Source organism: Stenella coeruleoalba (genome assembly GCF_951394435.1).
Source record: "Stenella coeruleoalba genome assembly, chromosome: 6".
Taxonomy (NCBI): domain Eukaryota; kingdom Metazoa; phylum Chordata; class Mammalia; order Artiodactyla; family Delphinidae; genus Stenella; species Stenella coeruleoalba.
The window spans coordinates 18,506,081-18,527,333 of NC_137151.1; the positions used below are offsets into that span (position 1 = coordinate 18,506,081).

The 21,253-nt window shown below is 45.1% G+C and overlaps 1 protein-coding gene across 12 annotated transcripts in view; it reads right to left on the reverse strand.

The window, feature by feature from the left end:
- Window positions 1–21,253, reverse strand: part of NCKAP5 (NCK associated protein 5) — a 1,134,964-nt gene that overhangs the window by 894,539 nt on the left and 219,172 nt on the right. For 11 of the 12 annotated variants that reach the window (XM_079924721.1, XM_079924726.1, XM_079924723.1 and 8 more), the window contains one exon: window positions 17,514–17,643. The exons of the other annotated variant lie outside the window; for it this stretch is intronic. In XM_079924721.1, coding sequence (XP_079780847.1) covers window positions 17,514–17,582 — 69 coding nt within the window. In that variant the 5' untranslated portion in view covers window positions 17,583–17,643. The remainder of the gene's footprint in view (window positions 1–17,513; window positions 17,644–21,253) is intronic. 12 annotated transcript variants of the gene reach the window in all.

The following is a 21,253-nucleotide window of genomic DNA, read 5'->3' on the forward strand; positions in this document are numbered from 1 at the left end:
CCTATTCTTCATCCTGGTTCCCATATTGTTACAGTTCTCATTGTTACTGGGGTATAATTTTTAATTCTCTCAAGTTTTCTTTTTTTTTTTTTTTGCTCTTGTGTCACTTGATCCTGATATAAGTCCCGAAGAAAACAGAGGCTCAGAAAAGGTTAAAGAATTTGAGAAGGGCACACAGCTTGGCAGTAGCAGAGCTGGGTCGTATTTTGTGACAGTAAGGGCTGTATACCATTTCTATCAGCCTGTCCCCTTTTCTTTTTTCTTTTTTGTGGTATGCGGGCCTCTCACAGTTGTGGCCTCTCCCGTTGCGGAGCACAGGCTCCGGACACGCAGACCCAGCGGCCATGGCTCACGGGCCCAGCCGCTCCACAGCATGTGGGATCTTCCCAGACCGGGGCACGAACCCGTGTCCCCTGCATTGGCAGGCGGACTCTCAGCCACTGCGCCACCAGGGAAGCCCCGTCCCCTTTTTCTTTCTAAAGAGGCTCTGCATAAGGGCAGTTGATCCTCTCTGGGCGAAGGACTTTCAGTTCCAAATGTGTGACTTGCAAGGCTGTGCTTTCACTAGTAACCACTGTGCATACTTTTCCAATTTCCCACTGGGGACATGGTAACCATATAGGAAAAAGCATTAACTTATCTTTTGGCTCCTATTATACTAAGACTCATCCTAGTTAATTCCTCATTTAAAACCAGGGTTCTTTTGGTTGTTGATTTCCAGATAATCTCCAATTATCAAAGAAATATAGATGTGATCTATATTTGATCCGATTAAGTGTTGCAAATAGTACAGGGTAGAGAAAAACCAAGCAACTGGCTTTCGATTGGACTCAGTTCTGGTTCTGAAATGAAGTGCTGACTCTTACTAACTTGTGTGATTTGGGGCAAGTGATTTAACCTTTCTGAGCCTCAGTTTCCACATCTCTAAAATGGGAAGCATAATACCTTCTTCCCGGGCTGTTGGAGAACTTATTGGAACTTATTCTCTCTGTAAGAGAAGGCCGGTATCAGTCTTGTTTAACCACAGAATTCCTTGAAGAATCAAGCACAATCAATATCTGTTGAATAAAGGATTCATTAAAATATGTAAACTGGATCAGTGCAGTACCTCGCACGTCACGGATGAGTCAGAATCTACATCTAGGCTGATGTCTCCCCTTTCTACTTTCTCTTTCATTTACTCAGAGGATTAGGCTCCACGGTATGCGTAAAAATAATGTTTAACGGATATAATTTGCAAGGAGGGAAGAACTTTTTTAGACACACATGCCAGAAACGTCTTTCAGAAACATGCAGGAGCGTTGTGAAGATGTCTGAGTCGCTTGGATTAACTGTAGGAAACCACCCATTCTTTATGACAGAGCGCACAGCCCATGAGCCCCACTGGAGCTGCAGAGAGTGAAGAAAGGAAGAAAGACTCTGACAGGGAGAAGCCGAGGCTGGGTGTCCTGGCGTGACTTTTCTCTTCTTCCCCTGAGTGAAAACTCCCTCCGTGCACAAGGACAGGCTCTCCAGCCCCTTCAGGGCTCCTGGGGAAAGAGCTCCAATCCCAAATACCATCTATGATCTGTTTTCCATCGTAGGAAAAAAAAAAAAAAGGTCTGATGCTAGGCATTTAGCTCCATGGGAAACTACTACCACAAATTGAATTTTGGAAATTCAATTCAATTTAAAATGCATTAAAGTCTATTTAAAGAAACTTTCTGGGGCGTCCTTTGTTATGTGAGGAATCTCTGTAGAAAGAGGAAAGAAGCAACCCCTGATGTGTCTTTTGTGTAAATCTGGATTCACATAAATAGAACTTTCTTAAATCGAGGTGTGCGGGCCTCCTTTGCAAAGGGGTAAATTTCCTGGAACTTCTTCAGAGCAGCTTGCTCCATCTCCCCCATGGTTCAGAAACCTGGTAGGACCTCTCATCACAATGTGGAGGAAGGTTTCTCAACATGATGGAGGCCACAGTGATATTTGAAGTAAAGGCCTCCAAGCCAACGGGGAAACTGCTTTGAAAAGAACCACTGTCAAATGGCTGTTGAAGCTACAGCACAGAATCCTCCAGAAGACGGCATCCTGGGAATGACCCACCCCATCACCATGGGAAAGGGAAACCAGAAGGCCTCCAATCAAACCCAGAGAGGCACACGCCTCTCAACTTTGAAATGCATTCAAGATACACGTGGACGGTGCAGGTATCAGGAGCATGAGGTTTTTGGTAAGACTGACCTTGGTGTTTACTAGTCGAGTGATCTTAGAGAGCAGTCATTTAATATCTGAGCCTGTTTCTTCATCTGTACAATGGGGAAATTATAGTCCCTCCCTGTAGCATTGTTGTGAAAATTAAATGAGCTAACATAAATAAAATAATTAAGTCCAGCACCCAGGATATTGTAAATGCTCTGTAATGTTAGTCGCTATTATTATTATTATTATCAATGCCACTAATTCAAATAGGAACTAAAAACCATATGGAATATTTTAAGGTCATCTGATTCTTCTGTAACACCATCGTTTCACACAATGTGATGACACACTGAGCGGAGTGTGTAATTGGTCCCCCTCTTTCCATCGCAGAATTCAGTATCCTGTATGACAGAGCTACTCTATCCTAAACCAGTGGCTGGATCCTGGCCTCTTTCCCTCCATCAGAACACACTGGTTCTGTGCTTCATTCTCTCAAAATCTTTTCTCAACCCAACGACAATTGTACAAGCCGATTCCATTTATGTCAGTGCTTTCAAGTGACATAATACAGCTCACTTGAGCACTTACAAACGCATTTTAATTCTAGAATTGCAGTACCGCTCAGCACTCACGTTTAAGGTAGCAGCGTAGCCGAGCAGAGGATAAGGCCCTTATTAGAAGCAGGCTGTAAACATTATAGGAGGACCCTGGTGTTTCTGCTCGGTTTAAGTTACACTGACTTCCAATCATGCATTTTATCTGTTGGCAGGAATACGTAGGTGCCCAATGAACGTTACCTTTGGTGATAATAAAACAAAAGCCTAACTTTCAAAAGTGAAATATCCAAAAGGCCATTGTCTGCATTCTTGGCAGAGGCCAGGGAGCCAGTTTTCCCAAGTCAGCAGCCCCTGAGGAGGCTGGCCAGGGGCCAATTCCCAGGGCTGGCGCATTCCTGGGACCTGGCAAGTGGCCACTGGGCCCCTGTTTCCTTTTGCGTTCTCTTTATGTCGTGGAAAATCTTTCCCGCTTCGACCCCTCCGAGTCTTTCTTCCCCCAGCGAAGTAAAGAGAGGGAGTCACATGGGAAACGATCCCCAGCCCCCTCCCCAAATCTCATCTCCCACTGCTCTGGGCTGGCACAGCTCAGAGCAACTGAAGGCATCAGGCAAACAAAGGAGGCTCTGGGGCCCGGTCCTCCAGCCTGGGGCCCAAGAGCCAGCCGGCCCCTGTGCACAGGGGGTCATTGTACACTTGCTTGGAAGACTGTGGGCACCTCTGGAAGCCTTTCGAATAAATGCCTGTTATAAATAGACATTGGCTGGGTTTCAAGGGTGACAGCAGTAGGCCAAAAGTCCCAGAAAAAATATAACGCTCCATATAAGAAGGTCTGGAGTACAGCTCACGAACAGGGGCCTACGGACCCAGCCCCTGCAGGAAGAAGAAAGGAATCCAAGGTTTGGTCAGGCACAACCTGTGGTTAACACCTGGGTGAGCATTTCTGGCTGATACCATCATGGAGACACCATTCCGTTTTTACACATCATATATGAATATATGCAAACCACACATTAAAAAAACATCTTTTCTGAATGGCCCCTTCCATCTGCAGACAAAGGAGCTGCCATCTGGAGGCCCCGCATCAGCCAGCTCTGCATATTTTCGGCACAGAGGAGACCGCACGCCACCCACTGTGCCGTGTGCTCTCCGTGAATCCTTTCCGTTCATTCTCCTAACATTCTCCTCCTTCCAGGAGGAGATTAGCACCTCTGCCTATGGATGAGAGCACAGAGGCTCAGAGGAGGTAAGCAGCATGGCCAAGCTGACACAGGCCAGGCCGAACTGGGCAGGTTGAGATTCCCATCCGCTTCAGACTGATTCTCCAGCCCGCCCATGCTCTTTCCACTACATTGCACGGCCTCCGGTTCCACTGTACCCTTTAAAAGGAGTACTCTGTACACAGGGGGCTCCGATCGCATGCTTCTTCCCGAAGCTGCCACTGCAGCGCATACGTTTGATCAGCTGAAGTTGAGCAGGTAGGAGCTGCACCAGGGCCAGAACAGCAAGATCTTTCATTTGCATAGAGTCCTACCACCTCCAGAGCAACCTCTTGTTCTTTTTTTTTTTTTCAGTGTCAATGGTGACTTTATTATGCACATAAATTATGTGGAGTCACAGACTGGCTCTTTTCATCACTAATTATTTTTTTTAATTGAAGTATAGTTAATTCACAATGTTGTGTTAGTTTCAAGTGTACAGCAAACTGATCCGGTTTTATATATATATATATATATATATATATATATATATATACACACACACACACACACACACACACACACGCATATATATATATATGTATAAAATATATATTCTTTTTCAGATTCTTTTCCATTATAGGTTATTACAAGATACTGAGTAGAGTTCCCTGTGCTGTACAGTAAGTCCTTGTTGTTTATCTACTTTATATATAGTCGTGTGTATATGTTAATCCCAAATTCCTAATTTATCCCTCTCCCCGCTTTCCCCTTTGGTGACCGTAAGGTTGTTTTCTATGTCTGTGAGTCAATTACTGTTTTGTAAATAAGTTCATTTGTATCATTTTTTAGATTCACTTATAAGTGAGATCACATGATATCTGTGTTTCTCTGTCTGACTTCACTTAACATGATAACCTCTTGTTCTTTATTTTACTTTGGCTTCATGGCAACCCCACTATTGAGCACACAGAGATTCAGAGAGTTTCAAAGACTTGCCGAAGCCCACACATCTACTAAAGGGGTCACCTCAAGTTCAAGCCTACAGACTTCAAGTTCTGATGCAGTGATGAATTCACTATATCGCATGCCTTGTACTCCAGACAACACGTACATAGCCCTGCACCGGGCATTTTTATCAGGACCCTGGCAGAGGAGACCGTGCTCCTGGCCGCATGCAACTTGTCTTCTGAAGGTGTGACATCATAATGTTCAGGTCAAACCAAGTTGGCGAATCTGACTAGAAAGTAACAGGCAGGGACCCATTTCTAACAATATACAAATAATAAACTAGTCTGACTTAGGACAGCGTTATCTTCTCATACCAGAAATGTCAGAAGAGAGGGACTGGGGGGGGGGCATCTATCACACAGGATACGTACACTGAATACATCCTGTCGGCCCCCACGCACCCACTCTCCACCCTTCTCTACCCTGCTCTGGGCCCCAGTGCTCTGAGGGTCCCCTTTCTCTCCGGTTTCCAACTGGGTTCAACAAATGGGAGATGCCAGCACGAGCCTGGAGAGTGGGAGGGGACCACGCCCCTCCCTGTGGGAGTTTTCACACCCTGGTGCCGACCCCCTCCCTGTTGGTTGTCTGCGTCCTTCCATCCAAAGTGACATCTCCTGCCAAGTGGCTCCCTCCCTGTGGCCACATGGTTCTCTGGTCACCACCTCCTCTCCCCTGCCCTTCCAGGCCTAGCATGGTAATGGCTCCCTGCTTGCTTCTAACCTCGGGTGCTGCACTATGGTCATGTAAGTTCCCTGCATCCCCTCACCCCTTGGTAAAAAGGCTCTTTACTAAACTCTCCTCCATCATGTGGCTCCACGTGCCATCTGTTTCCTTCTAGAACCTCGATGGATGTAGTAAGTAAGGAAGCAAGACTGTGGTTGAAACGTCTTTGTAGGCAAAACTATGGACACTTATTCAGGTCCTCCTAAGAGGATGACAAGTGTTAACTGTATGGTCAGGCCACTCAAGATGGCTGTTCTCTTGTTCTCTGTATATCCCCTGCTCGACCAGCGAGTACTTCACCTACACCCTACTCACGTGACTGACCTTCCTGCATACTTGCGCCAGGCCCCAACTAGCAACTGTTCTTATCAAAGGGGCGGTGAGGGGCGCGCCCCTCTACTTGTTTCCCTGGTAACTAATGAGCCCACGTGACATCAATTCCCCTATAAATGGTAATCTCCCCTCCCCACCCTAGGAGCTAAGACTGCCGCCAGGCGTGCGCTGCACAGGGTAGGGTGTCGCTTCAGACGTGTAAAAACTCCCCCATCTGTTAAACCACTGATGTCTCTGTTGCTGACTCCAGGCTCTTTCCTCGGTCTTGAAGCTGGGCAAGTACAGACCTTATAGGCCTGCGGGGTGCAGCCCAACACTAACCACATGAGTTAGTTACCCTCCCTTCCTCCTTGCTGCAGCTCGCCAAACAGGAATGAGGTCAGATATTCTGTAGAACTGCAAACTTGGCCCAGGAGGTCTCCAAATAGCTCCTCCCACCACCATCTAGCTAGGATTCCATCCAGGGAGGAAGGAAGGACAGTCAGCTCTAGCTGCGTCCCAGTCGTATCTAGTCTGTACCTTCAAGGACGTCAGCTCAGCGTTGTACCCACCCACGCCGATTCCTGCCAGCCTTCGAGGCCTCACCGTCTCCAGGGGTGGCAGGCCTCTGACCACAGCTCTGCCTCACGGAAAGGCCAACAGCCCCTGAGCCTGCTTATTGCTGGCTCTGACAGATGGATCCCAGAATTCACTAGACCAAATGATTTTATTTCCCTCAACACATGCGTGAGAGCAGTCAATGGATTAACTGTATTAGGAAACCTACCAAGCCGAAGACAACTGCTTCTAACTAAGAACCAAAAAGGTGCTGAAAGACAGAAGGCAAGCAAACCTCAGAGGCATCTTTGGAAATGGACAATTATGATCCATTAAGCCTAGTTAAGGGACTGAAATTTATGAGGAGGAAACATCTGGAGCTGCCTGGAATGCAAAGGAACCAGAAGGAACCACTGTTTGGGCTTGTAGAGAGCAGCCCAGACAAACGGGATTCTGTGTTAGGTGAAAACTGCAAAATTCGTACGTGAAAGGGACAGAGTCGAGGCAGTGCATCTGGTATTAAGTGAAGCGTTTTAATATGATGGCTCCTGGATTTGCTCTTGAAATATTAATTGAAATTGGGATGAATATGAGGACTGTCATCTGAATAGAAAACTGGCAGGGAGATGATAAACACTGGCTAAGCTGAGCCAAGTCAGTGGAACACGGCGATGCAACAGAAAGTAACGAAAACGCAGCCAAATTCATAGCCATGAGCCCTGTGGCTGCTTAATAAATATTAGTTGATAATAATGAACTAGAGTACAGGGTGGTAAATCAGTGTGAGACAGTTAAGCTGCTGAAATACAGCGAATATATATATAGTTGGTATAACACACACTGATAAATGAATGCGAAGAAAGGAAAATACACGTGATTTATCTGTGAGGTGCATTTTGCCTGGCACCAGGATGTACGGGTAAGAGAATATTAATAGAAGGGCGGGGAGGGGTGGCTAGAGGGGACAAAAGGAAAGTTAAGATGGTAATTCAGGATCACAACAGCACTTTCTTAGGGTCTCGGCAGTTCTTCCCAGGCGCCTTGGAGTTCTATTGTTCTTTTAAGACACTGTGGCTTTCTCAACAAATTTCTGCTTCCAGGCACTCAGAGACACCATAGATTAATCTGGACCAACTTCCTAGAGGGGGATATGAAAGCTCTCCTCCTTGGGAAGTCCGCCCTGATCAATATAGCCAGAGAGCAACCTCTTCTTCCTAAATCCCATCACTGCTGGTATTACTATGATTTCTGTATATGCGATTAGATTTTTTAAGCTTTGGAAAGCAGAAACCATGCCTTGCGTTCTCAGCACTCACCCCACCGTGCTTCAAACCTAGCAGGTGCTCAATTCCCGGGCTGATCCATTAGAAACTCTGGAAAGGAAAGCAAGCACCTATCAGAGAGGATACCCAGATACCTTTTGGGTTTGAGGACCTGCTTCTAAGGAGATTGATGAAAGCGCTACCTCTTGTTATGGACAAGCACTCAAGAGTTCGCCGCGGCAACGATCCTAGGCTACCAGAGGATGATGCAGAAAACTCAGTTGCCATGGAAACTTGTATGATCTGATGACTCCCATTATTGAAAGATGGTGAGATACCAGGAGAATGACAAGCAGATCTCTGATCCCTAACACAACACAGAACATGCGCAGCAAATGTTTTTCCTCATTTGTACTTTTTTCTTCTGCAGAGGCAGTATTATTTCATCATCTACCCATAACACAGCATTTGCAAAGCCTTTCAAAATGTTTCCCGTTTTGATTTAGTGATCTCTGAGACGCTACGTAGGCACAGAGCTATCTCCGAGGCAGGCAGACGGCACTCGTGGCAGCAGCTGAGCACAGGTGATGGAATCAGGTGCTGCTGAGAGCCTGCTCTGTGACCTGGGCAAGGGATGCCATCTGTGTGCAGGTGCTATGGACCAGACTTGCTAGATTAATGGCAGGTGGAGCCACTTAACCATTCTTGAGTCAGATGTCTTTGAGAATCTGATTATACCTGTGGACTTGCTCCCCAGAAAAATACACACATCCATATACACACAAAATCGAATATAATACATTTCAGAGCATTTAAACCTCTGCAATCTTCTCATAAATTTGCCCTATCAAGTACCTTGGGACTCAAGAGGGCCCAGATAACAAGTTAAAAGTCTCTGATGTATAATAATAAAAACTTTACACACACATTAGACTCATCCTGGGGCAAACCAGAAAAGCAGGGTGTCATCTACTCTCCCAACCTTCTCAACCAGCACTCAGTGCCTTCTCCAGGTAGTTCCGTCTTCCCCCATATCCAGTGTCTCCTGCTGGTGGCTGCTTGCCCATGAACTGCTTCTCACTGGTACATTCACTCATTCATTCATTTCACGGAGTGTTTTCTATGCGTCAGACTTTAGGAATGCAAATGTGAGTATGACAATGCTCTTATCTTCAAGGAGCTTACAGTTCATTTCAGTCTGGATTGACTGTGCTCCCCAGGGGACACTCAGCCATGTCTGGAGACAATTTTGGTCATCACAACTGAAGGAGGAGAGCTATCGGCATCTAGTAGGTAGAGTCCAGGGATGCTGCTACACACCCTACAAAGCACAGGACAGCCACCACAGCAAAGAAATACAGGCCCCAGAATGTCAGTAGTGCCTCGGCTGAGGTTCTACAGTAGACGGGCATGTGCCCAAGTGGTAAATGCGGAGATAAAGGTCAGCAGTGAGTATTACGGCAACTCAGGAAAGGACATTTTAATAAGAACTTGGAAAGATACCATTACGAGGGCAGTCTGCCTGATTTTCAGTGATTAGAGAAAGGAAATAAGAAGGGAGAGAAGACTCATTCAGGGGGAGCCACCACCATAATAAAGGCAGACCCTCCTTTGGGCAGCGTCAGATGAAGGAGCACCAATTGCAGAGGGTGGGCAAACAAATGACATATTTTGGGAATCTCCTCATGGGAAATGATGCTGGATCCCTAACCATCTCCATCAGCCAGTGGCCCAGTCAAAAGAAGGTACAGCCATTTGATAGGATCATCACTCAAGTTATAAAGCCTGTTGCATACTGGGGGTGCTATATTTGGAGGTGCCCCACCATTCACCAGTTCCTCCCTACTCTACTGCCATTCTAATCAATAATTCCACCTTGGTTTGTACATGTCACACCACAATCAGTCCTCATATGGCTAAAAATATTAAATTACAGATCTATGATATTATATATATGTATATATCATATTATATATGTATATATCACATATATATATATATATATATATATATAAAATAAATTTTAATCTCTATAGAAGTTGGTTCCAAGACCCGGTTAATCTGAAAAAGCACAAGACGAGAAATTAAGCCTAGACCAAGTTTTGACACATGCATTTCTTATTCTTTATAACCCTCCCCCTCCAACCTCTGCCCCTTTGACAATTCTTTTGTCGAAATCAGGCTTCTGATACCAGGAGGCAGAAATATGGCAGATGTGCTAAAGGACATGTAAACCTCTAGCCCTGTTGAGGCTGGGGCTCTTTAAGGTTGGGAAGCATCATGTGAGGAGCTCCCAGTCACTGGCAAAAAAGGTTTTCTGCTTCCAAGCTGTATAGCACAGCGTAGTCTAGAGGTAGACACACCTGAGTTGAAATCCCAACTCCATCACTCACTCTAATTCCCTTTGCAGTCCTAGAGCACTGAGGAAGTTGATGAGCTTATTAAACTTCTGATTTCTCATTTGTAAACAGGAATAATTAGAGTTCTTACCTTAAAGGGTTGTCCTGAGTATTAAATGACAGTTTCCACCTAAAGCATTGAGTGGAGTGCCTGGCACACAGTAAGCCTCAAAAAATTGCCGCTATGATTACTAAGGGAAGGAAGCCCTCCTGGTCGACATTCGATGCGTGATTCTCTGCCTGAACACTGTCTGCTAAGGTGGCTTCTGTGTTCGACTCAGCCAGCCCCACTGCTGACACACCGCAGGCCCACCACCTGGGCATATTCTACAGCTGCTCCTCTGTCCTATTCTCCATTCAGACTCCGTCCTCCGCAGCAGCATTGCTCAAATCTTTAATCTCCCTCCCAGCGTTGTTCTTGCTGGGTTCTGATCTCTTTCTGTTTGTCCGGAGCCCCTTTACCATGCTTAGCAACCAAGTGTTGTGGGCTGTGCCCACCTGGCCAAGCCTCCCCTGTCTTCCCCCAGCTCATCTGCCCCAAATCTATCCAGAGTCCCCAAGGATCTGTGCTGCTGGAGGGCAGCTGGACAGGGCATTTCTCCAGCGTTCTCTTGACCTGCCATGATGGACTCAGCTAGGCTGGGGGGCAGATTCACTGGGTAACTCCATATAAGGATCTTACACTTCTTAAGCTCTACCACTGCTCACTTTCAAAGGGAACAGTCAAAGATTCAGCATGCCACTTTAGAAAGGTTACTAGCCCAGACCGAAGCTGGCCTGTTCTCCACTGTTGCTTTTTCCTTAGAAAGAGGCCTTGGTTGGATCCTCAGACATCACCACACCTTCCAACATCTGGCTCTGGTGCATGGTCTGTTCTTAGGACATCTAGGAGATGGCTAAGAGAACTGTCCTTTTTTTAGGGGGAATGAAGCAGTCGGGAAATAAAAAGCTTGCTCTCATTCCTGGACCCTCCTCCACTTGATGATCATTTGGGAAATCTCAAACAATCTTGACATCAGAGAACAAACGTCAGGCTTCCCAGAGGGCAGCTTGGTCTTTGCCCAGCGGTCAGAGGCACTGAGTAAACCCTACTTTATATATGCTTCCTTTAGTAGAAGGGGTCAAGGGTAGCTGGGATCTGAGTAGCTAGAAACCTTCTTCAGCAACCTGGTAGTTTCTGCACAGCATCCCTCTGGTGAAGAGTAGTCTAACTATAGCACCAACAAAGTCGGGGCAGCTACAGAAATGCCTGGAGCATTTACAAGATACAGATATTTTCCTGAGTACTCACAATCCAATGGCTGCTGTGAACAACACTAACCACGCCCATACTTTGCGTTTAGAAAAAGTCTCAGCGAGTTTGGAGCTTTCTAAAACCTTTCCCTTTCCTCAACTTCTTGAGGACCTGCATCTTTGCATGCCGCCTCAACCTGCCTCTTTGCCTGCCTCGGGGTACCATCTGTCCTGAGGGTAAACACAAATCACTGCTCAGAAAGTTAGCACTCAGGAAGAGCCAACATGGACCCTCAAGCTTCCCATTTCTCTAACGTTTGCAGATAGCCTTCAGAATCCAGCCTGCTGCTGTCTTTGTAAATAAAGTTTTATTGGCACATAAGCCCCACCCACTGATTCCTGTCTTGTCTGTGTCTGCTCTCCACTACGGCCATAGAGTTGAGCTGTTCTGACTGCTCATGGAGCCTGCAAAGCCTCAACTGTTCACTCTGTGGCCTTTTACAGAGTTTGCTGACGCCTGCTTTGAATAACTTCCAGTCACTAAACGGGGTGGCGGGGTCGGGGGGAATGGAATAACTGAAGATAAAACAACAGAAATTTAAATTTGCGTGTCAGTCAGGGCTCTGTCTGTGCGTGTGTGTATGTGTAAACAAAGAGATTTATTATGAGAGAATGTTCTTGTGATTACGGAGGCTGAGAAGTCCCATAGCCGTCTGGGAGCTGGAGGCCCAGGAAAGCTGGTGGTGTAGTTGACTCCAAACCCCAAGGCCTGGGAATGAGGGAGCCAATGATACAGGTCTGAGTCCAAAGGCCTGTAGAACCAGGAGCAGCCATGTCTGAGGACAGAGAAGGTGGATGTCCCAGCTCGTGCAGAGAGCAAATTCGCCCATCCTCTGCCTTTTTGTTCTGTGCAGGCCTTCAGCAGATCAGATACCCACCCACACTGGTTAAGGCAGTCTTCTTTGTTCAGCCTACCAATGCAAATGCTAATCTCTTCTGGAAGCATCTGCACAGACACACCCAGAAATAATGTTTTGCCAGCTATCTGGGTATCCCTTAGCCCAATTGAGTTGACATATAAAATTAACCATCACAATTTGATATAAGGAAGAAGTTTTCCTGGGAAAAAAATAATTCAGCAATGAAATGAGTTGTCACCAAGGGGTTTAGGACAATCTCCTTGGGTTGCCTTTCTTCTCACTTTTTTTAAAAATTTATTTTTATTTTTCGGCCGTGCCATGCAGCATGTGGGATCTTAGTTCCCCAAGCAGGGATTGAACCCGTGCCCCACGCACTGGAAGCGTGGGTTCTTAACCACTGGACCCCCAGGGAAGTCCGTCTTTCTTCTCTTCTATCCCAATCTTTACCTATCGAATTCTCACCATTGCTTTGAAGCACAGATCTAACAACAGCTACTGCATGGTGCCTCCTTACATCCTCCCAGAGTGATCTCAAGTCCTGTCACTGTCAATGTCACACCTGTGTATCTTCTCCATGTTCTGTTATTTTTCCTGCTTATTAGATCAGCTTCTACAAATAAACTGTAAACACTTTGAGAAGGAATATTTCCTCATATCAGTCAGGGTCACCCTGCAGGAAAAAGATGACACACTCAAACCACTTAATTGAGGAGGTTTTGGTAAAGGCACTGCTGATTCAAGTGTGGGCAGACCTAAGGCAAACCAACATGAGATGGGCTGGCAACACCCAGGAGTCGTTACTACCAAAAAGCCTGAAGGGGCCTGGGGAGAGAGAAGGTGCCACAACACAGAGAGCTGTGGTTGTAACTGCAGCTAAAGTTGTGGGAGAGAGTTGCCCAACTAGAGCTGTGGCCCTAGGCAGAGTAGTCCAGTCACTGTGGTCCACAGCCAGGCAGGGAGAGAGCAGGAAAATGAAGACCTCGACTTCTCTTTCCTCCCAACCTGGGATGGCCTTCTAGGTCAGCCCATTGGCCAAACTCAGTGAGACGTCAGAAGGCCAGGGATTCTTTGAACAAGGTCCAGGTGGTACATCCTCCAGGGGTGCACAGCCAGGTAGAGAAGGATGGACTGGATCTGGAGGGGGAAATGGCAACTACCCAGCACATCCCATGGCTACTAAAGCATCTTAACCATAAAGCAGGTTTTCAGTGATGTTTGTTGATTGACAGAGTTAATGCGAGCCTGTGGAAGGCCTAATTACTCTAATGATTTGGATGCAAACCATCCAGAGGCTGAAGGATGAATTGAAGGACCTGTGAGGGGGCTTCCCTGCTGCCACGAGTCTGTCAAAAGGGCACTCTGTCAGATGTGAGGATCTAATATGGCCACTGTTTTGTCTTCCTTTCAGTGGGGGAGAAAAGATTGGGGTACCACATGGAATTCATCACTCATGAGAGAAACTGTTACTCCTATCTGTGCTTAAACGCAAAAAGTATTTTCCCCCCAAATTAAAAGAGAATCTTTGCTCTTGAAATGTGAGCTGGAAAAACGTTCACTCCCTGGCCTGCTCATCAGCTAAATGCTAGCAAGCTACAAGTGTCAAACAGCTATACGTGCAGCCTATCTGCAGAGATGATTCCTGAAAATAAAAAAGCAGTGAGAAATGCTGACTTTTTCCGATCCAAAAGCATCCTGGGGTGGGCTGAAGAGCTTTGGGTCAGGAAGAGGCCCCCGTTTCTGGGGTGATTTTTATTGTTATCAGAGAGAAGACTGTACTTTCCATGAATACGCGGCTACTTGGCATACTCCTACCGGGAGAGGCCAACGTGTCCTCGCTTGTCTTTCTCTCCGTGTCTTTACGCCTCACATTGAAACATATTTTTCATTTCAGTTTCACTTCCCCTGTCACGTTCTTCTTTAAAAGGATGATTCATCAAGTCAAAAATCAGCAACATCAAAGAATACTTTAGCGTTACTAGGGTGCACGCATGCCCAGACACACACACACGCACACACACTCTCAAATCCTCCCATGTGTCACGACCTGAAAGCAAAATTGTGACTAAGGACCACAAACTCACATCCCCCAGTTGGAGCTTTTTTTCGGTACTTGGACTGTGAGGTTTTTTTATTCTGTGGTTCCTCCAGCATAAAATTTTTAAAACTGTTGCAGGGGAGCTACTCAACACTTCGTGATTTGATTATGTGAAATAAAAAGTGTAATGAAGTTAATAGTGCCTTATTCTTGCGGTACATTCTAAGGAATTTTTTTGCCTGCAAAATCTGAAAGTGGAAATTACCTCTGGGCCCTCTGACTCTCAAAAATATGGGTCATAACGATCACGGCAGTGGAATGTCGACTTAAGAGCTTAGTATGTCTCTCTTTCCTCTGCTCAGTTTTCCAAAGGATCTTCTCTTACTGGATTATTATTAGAGAATGAAAGACAAAGAACTGAAGTGACAGGTCAGAAACCTCACTTCCACTCTTGGTTGTATCCTACTTGTGCAGCCTCAGGAAAAGCATTTAAACTTGCTGATTATTAACTACTTTTTCTGCAGAGTGAGGGGACTGGATAACCCATTCCCAATTTGGATTCAACGATTTAAAAATAACATAGAACAGAAAAAAATAAATAAATGAAATAAAAAATAAAACTAACATAGAATCGAATAGAATAATAAAATGAAAAAGAAAATGAGTTGGGAATGAAGAGTGCGTGATATGGTGCCAGGTGTTTCTTTCTTTTTTTTTTTTCCTTGTATTTCCCAGCAACCCTGATCTAGAATCATCCCTGTGTGCTTCTTACCTAGTTATTTGTGTGGTTTTGACACAGAGTCAAAGAGGAGGACAAGGTCTTGGGTTCAAGTCCTTTACGGGCCAGTCAGCTTTAATCTCTTCCCCTATTTGTGTCTGTCTCTCTGACAGTCACGATAAACTTCACTAGGGTCTTTCAATGGGTCTCACACCCTAAAAACCAATCCTCTTGCTGTCCCAATAGTGGCATCTTATGTGAGGGCAGAACATAACGGTAAAACAGAAGGCAAAATCGTAGTCACATGGCCTACCCTGTATAACGATGAATAGCATTCAAGCATCCCTGTACCTTGGGCCACACAGTCATAGGAGAACGAATTCTTTTTCAGGATTTTCCCAACAGGCACATGCAGATGTCACATTCAATCTGCCTCTAGTAAACAAGGAAGACATTTCACTAGTGTGAAAACCCTCCTAAGCATCATTTAGGGAGATTTAACAGGATGACGTTTCTCAGGTGGTACCAAGCAACAAGCTCTCCTTTTCCCAACGTTCTTTTGTGCTGTAAGTCAAGAAACAGATCCACAGTCCCCACAAGACTCAGGCTAGAGCCACACGCCAATGGGAACGCAAGCTTGATTCGGGATTTTCAGCCAGCAAAGGTAATACGACGGCTTTGACTTATGCTCACGGTCAAGTCTGTCCTTAAGGAAAATTTAAACATGGCAAAAATTTCATTGAATCTCCTTCTCTGATTTTCAGATGCCCAGTGCCCTCGTGATAATCCATGTCCCCTCCCCTCCTCGCGCCAGCCCAGCCTTGCATGCTGGCACTCTGTGCCCTGTATCCTTTTCTTTACCAACTCCCTCAACAAAATTCTGCTCATCTGTCTGACATCTGGGAATGATCCAAGACCTTCTATTAATGAGTGCTACTGTGAATGACTAAAAGACAATAGCTTAGCATGCTTGCTTTTATAGGGTCTTTGTAGCTTCTCTGGGACCTAAAGCCAAATTGGGGGCTTTAGGGATTAATCAGCAAGGATGATACTTCTGTGTTAAGAGAACCTTTCTTGGGCTGCTTCTACTATATATACTACTATATGAGTGCCTAGCTAGGCATAAGACACACCTTACTGGCAGGTTGATATGTAAGAAGTGTTTCCTTTGGCAAAGAAAAGAAGGAGAGGCTGAGAAATTATCTTTTTATCCTAAGTTTCCCTAGAAGTTGCAAAGGGTATAGACATATAAACACACACACACACACACACACACACAAAATTTTCACTGCACTGTACCTGGAGACAGAAAGACCTCAGAAATGAGAAGAGGGCATGCCAACTGGGAGGAGAACTTAAAACCCTATAAGAGTTCTTAGCCTCTGAAGGTATGCTGCCCAGTACAGAGCTCACAGAGACACAGAAGAACTAGACACAAAAGTTAAATGCAACTCTTTTCTCAATTCCCAGAAACTCACATTTATGAACAGTTTGTGACGTGAAGCCTCAGCAGTCGCAGGGTAACTAGCTAATCTAGACACCGACAGAGCAAGTCCTACAGCAGCAGAATTGGAAAAGGGCAACTAATAAATCAACAAATATTTTATTGGATACCTACTCTGACCCCAACTCCAGGCCCGAAGCTGGGAGGACACAAATGAATAAAGCACATCCCTAAATGTCATGCCAAAGAAGGTACTAAGCTACCTTTCTACTTGAGTAGATGACCAAAAGAGTAAAGAATGACTTGCTTCATTTGATTTTTTACCCTGTTCAGATGCATCATTGAGTAGGTGACCCCAAACATCTCAGCTCAGACTGTGAAAGACTGGCCAACCTTCAGAAATCAGTGACTTTTGGAGTCTATTTCCTTGGACTAACCAGATCCTCATACACGAAAGCAAACCCAACCAAATTGTTAAGAATGATGCTCATCAGTATTCAAACTTTTAGAAAGAAAGTTTATGGACCATTGAACAAATTTACATACCCAAGATCTCAGAGATTTTCTTCGCTCTTCAGTATTTGAAACTCTAGTGAATTCTTGTTCAACTTACCCGCAGAGTTAAGATAAATGGGTGACAGAACAACTATATACTAGCTTGGCATTTGGTATCAGCTGTACAGTAGTGTTTTTGTACGGGTTAAAGTTTACTTCAGCTGGAATTAATATAATTATATGTAATGCTGACAGATTAGGACATTTGCCTATTAGGACACTATACAAACATTCCAATAGTTTGCTGGCTTTTGACTTTGTAAAAAATAAGTGAAACAAAAATCCCAGGAGATATTGTTAATGGGGTAACTGGAATAGAGGTTTTGAAAGCACAGGGTTCAGGAAATCACAGTCAAAGAATAATGCATTTTAAGCCAAAACATATAGTGGTAAATGAATATTTAGTACTTACCACAAGACTGCTATCTAGAGACAGCCTTTTTCCAAAGTCCCTTTTCTCAAGCTGTCTCTTTCCCTCCATGAGTGAAGTTATTTATTTTCCTTTGTGATTTATAAGAATTCCCCTTCTGTTTCCAGGGTCACTGCAAAAAGTGAACATGTGTTTTACCATCCGAGCGAACAGTGTTTAGACCCCTGTTGTTCACTTTCTAACCAGGAGCAAGTGTTGAAGCCAAAAATGCCCAGACCCAAATCATAAGTTTAGAACTGGGTTCTCTCGACTCCAAAACCCTCGCCCGCTGCCAAGGTCAGAGTCGTCTCTATGGAGGCCCCTGTGTTTTCACAGGTTTTACTAATGGAGTCACGGGATGGGTTTGCAGGTCTAATCAGCAGACTGTGGAAAAAAGCAAACAGTCCGTTTCATGCCACGCTTGTTTCACACCCGTCCTCTCTCTATCCGCCAGCATCATTCTGTTGCTGTGCACAGGGACGCTGTCCGCAAATTCCACGAGAGCAAATGGACAAAGCCACGCTCCATATGCAAGAGCTGCTGAGTCCGAGACCCAGTAAGGGGAAACTGAAACATGAACATTATTGTCAATATTTAATTTAAAAATAATTTAAACCTATTTAAGGAACATTACAAGAGACATTTGCTTTGGGAAAGGTTGAATCCACATGAATGGTCATGGCATCATTATCGTGAGTAAGTATTTGAACACCCACTGCATTTCATCAGATCAGATAGAGTTAATCCCTGCACTCTACCAAGATTGTTTGCTCTAGAATGACTTGGTATTCTGGTTCATAAGGACGCGTTAGATGTATTAAATACTAGCTTCCAGTTTTTACCGAGATGTAAAATGCTTGAAATGAAATAGGTTTGAACCCAGACTTTCCTACGCATTAGCCAAGTGAACTTGGACAAGTCATTTAGGCTCTCTGAAGCTCATCTTTCTCCACTGCAAAAACAGATAACAGATGGCCATCAAATGATGTATATAAAAATGGTTTAAAGGCAATAAATGACAACTTACATTTAAGTTCTAATTATGCACGGATAACATTAAAAACCAGTTAACCTTAAATACAAGTCGACATAATTGAATATGCCTCTGATGACTCAGAAGGCACTGTGAGGTACAGAAATTGCTCATAATTCGCAAAAAACACGTTTTATATCAGCCATTGGACAGCCGACATAGAAGAGCTGAGCTTAATAAAATGCTGTACCAATCAGTTTCTGACACAATTGAGAAGAAATATTTTTTAGAATTATTTCAACTGCTCCAAGTTTAACGAGGATGCAACAGACGGGACCTCACAGCCTATACACAGTATGTGGTCTCTTTCTCTTGGTTTCCTCTACCAGGAAGAGGGTTGAGACAGCTGTGCCCCAGGCAGGGTTTGCCCACATTATAGTCGGTTGTAGGAAACTGATGGGCTTCTTTTCCATTTTAATCATTCCATCTCTCACTTTCAGGAACACTCACTTTAATTCATTACTGGTCCACTCAGAAACTCCACTCTGACTTCAGGATAAAATCCAAAGTTTTCAACATCATGTTCAAGGTCTAATTCCTGCCAACCAGGCTTTACAATCTCCAAACACAGGAAGAACATTCCCGAAACCACACTTCGGATCATACCTCCATCTGGTCTAATCCTCCCTTTGCCCCAGTGCCTGGCTCAGATCCCCGATCCTTCCCAAAACCTTCTGCATCACTCCATTTGGCGATGATTCCTTTCCCTCCCAAGGTTCATAGAAGTCCTTAGGGACCTTAGGAATCACCTTCATCACCTGGGTCAGTTCTTTAACTATAGTCAGTTCTTAATATCTGCTTGTTGGTAGGGCCTAAGAGTTAAAAACCAACAAAGCACTGGCAGCACTTGTCAGAAGAAAGTTAGTTCTATGCTAATAGTATAGGCCAAACGATTAGTTAACTGAAATTTATTTGGGGGCTGTCTTTCGTGCTTTCAGCCGTTCCCATCCACTTTGCAGCCCCCTTCTCATCCCAGGGACTCTATGCACTGGTGGCTCAGAATACTGTCTGTGATGATCAGTCCAGCTACAGAGACTACTCAGGCCCTGAGAGTCCCCCGTCCAACAAAAGCATGCCCTCCTGAGTCTTATATTCCCAAGAGCCTTGGGGTTTAATAGATCACAATAGATGATACTTTGGCATTTAGCTCATGTTTATTAAGTGCTTCATGAATGGAGGACTCAGTACTTTGATGTTGGTGACACAGCACGTCAACAGAGACCAAGCCCCTGCCTTGGTGGAGATTACATTCTAGTGGGAGGATACAGAAAACAAATAAGAAAACAACTCCAAACCACGATCGGTACCTGCTATGAAGGAAACAACCCCGTGACTGGTGTAACTGAGGGGTCAAGTGTGTGTAAAGGGAAGCAAAGTTTAGACAGAATGGTAAGGGTATGAGCTGCCATATAAAAACATGGGTAGAGAGCAGTCCAGGGCTTTCCGGGTGGTTCAGTGTTTAAGAATCCGCCTGCCAGTGCAGGGGACACGGGTTCGAGCCCTGGTCCGTGAAGATCCCACATGCCACGGAGCAACTAAGCCCATGCGCTACAACTACTGAGCCTGAGCTCTAGAGCCCACATGCCACAACTACTGAGCCCACACACCACAACCACTGAGCCCACACACCACAACCACTGAGGCTCCCGCACTCTAGGGCCCATGTGCCGCAACTACTGAGCCCACGTGCTACAACTACTGAAGCCCGCGCACCTAGAGCCTGTGCTCTGCAACAAGAGAAACCACCGCAATGAGAAACCCGTGCACTGCAACAAACAGTAGCCACTGCTCACCAAAGCCCACGCACAGCAACACAGACCCAACGGAGCCAAAAAAAAAAAAGCATTCCAAGGTAGAGGGGCCAGTCTTTCTGCTGGGAAGGAGCTGGTGAAGAGGTTTGTGTGCACTAAAGCAAATTAGGAAGAGAACGTGTGAAAAAAGTTCTGAGATTTAAGTAACAACTAGTTCACTCAGGGTCTTGTAGGCCAAGGTGACTTGTTTGTTCTAAATACAATGGTTAATCTTCAGGTTTGATTCTCTACTTCACCCCTTACTCGCTGATCACATTAAATTATTTAACCTATTTACGCTCCAGTTGATTCATCTATGAAAGGACACTAATAACAGGACCTTCTTCCTAGTAGGTTTGTTGTGATGATTAATGAGATGATCCACTGAAAGATCACACGGCAGGACTGAGGCCAAGTCCCCCTAAAACCGAGTTCCTCTGCTGAGTTTCCGATTAAAGTCTCTATCCAAAACGTTATTCCCTTTCTTGTCCAACACCTGTTCTCCTCAAGACTGAGGAGTATCAAAGAAAAGGGGGGATTGAAGCCTAGCAGGACCCTGTGGAGCTCCTGGGTACAAATCTTTTCCAGGTCCCCCTATTTTGTAGGAAATATGCTTCATTCAGCCTCCTTAACCTTCCCTGAGTTCCAAAGGGCATATTCAAACAGTTGCTAATCAGGGAAGGGAGGGGATGCAGAAACAAAGAAGGAGCAGTCAAGAAACAATAGTGCAGCCTTGGGACAGGGTCCTGGTTCCTCCACAAGGAATATAAAGAACAATATCTTTGAGTTCTTCTGCCGGAACTAAGGTCCCCACCCAGGTGGAAGACAGTAACTTCAAGCTGAGCTCAAGATACCTGGAGTGCCACCCTGTTACCTCACCACCAACCAATCAGAAGAAAGCCATACACCCTACAGCCCTC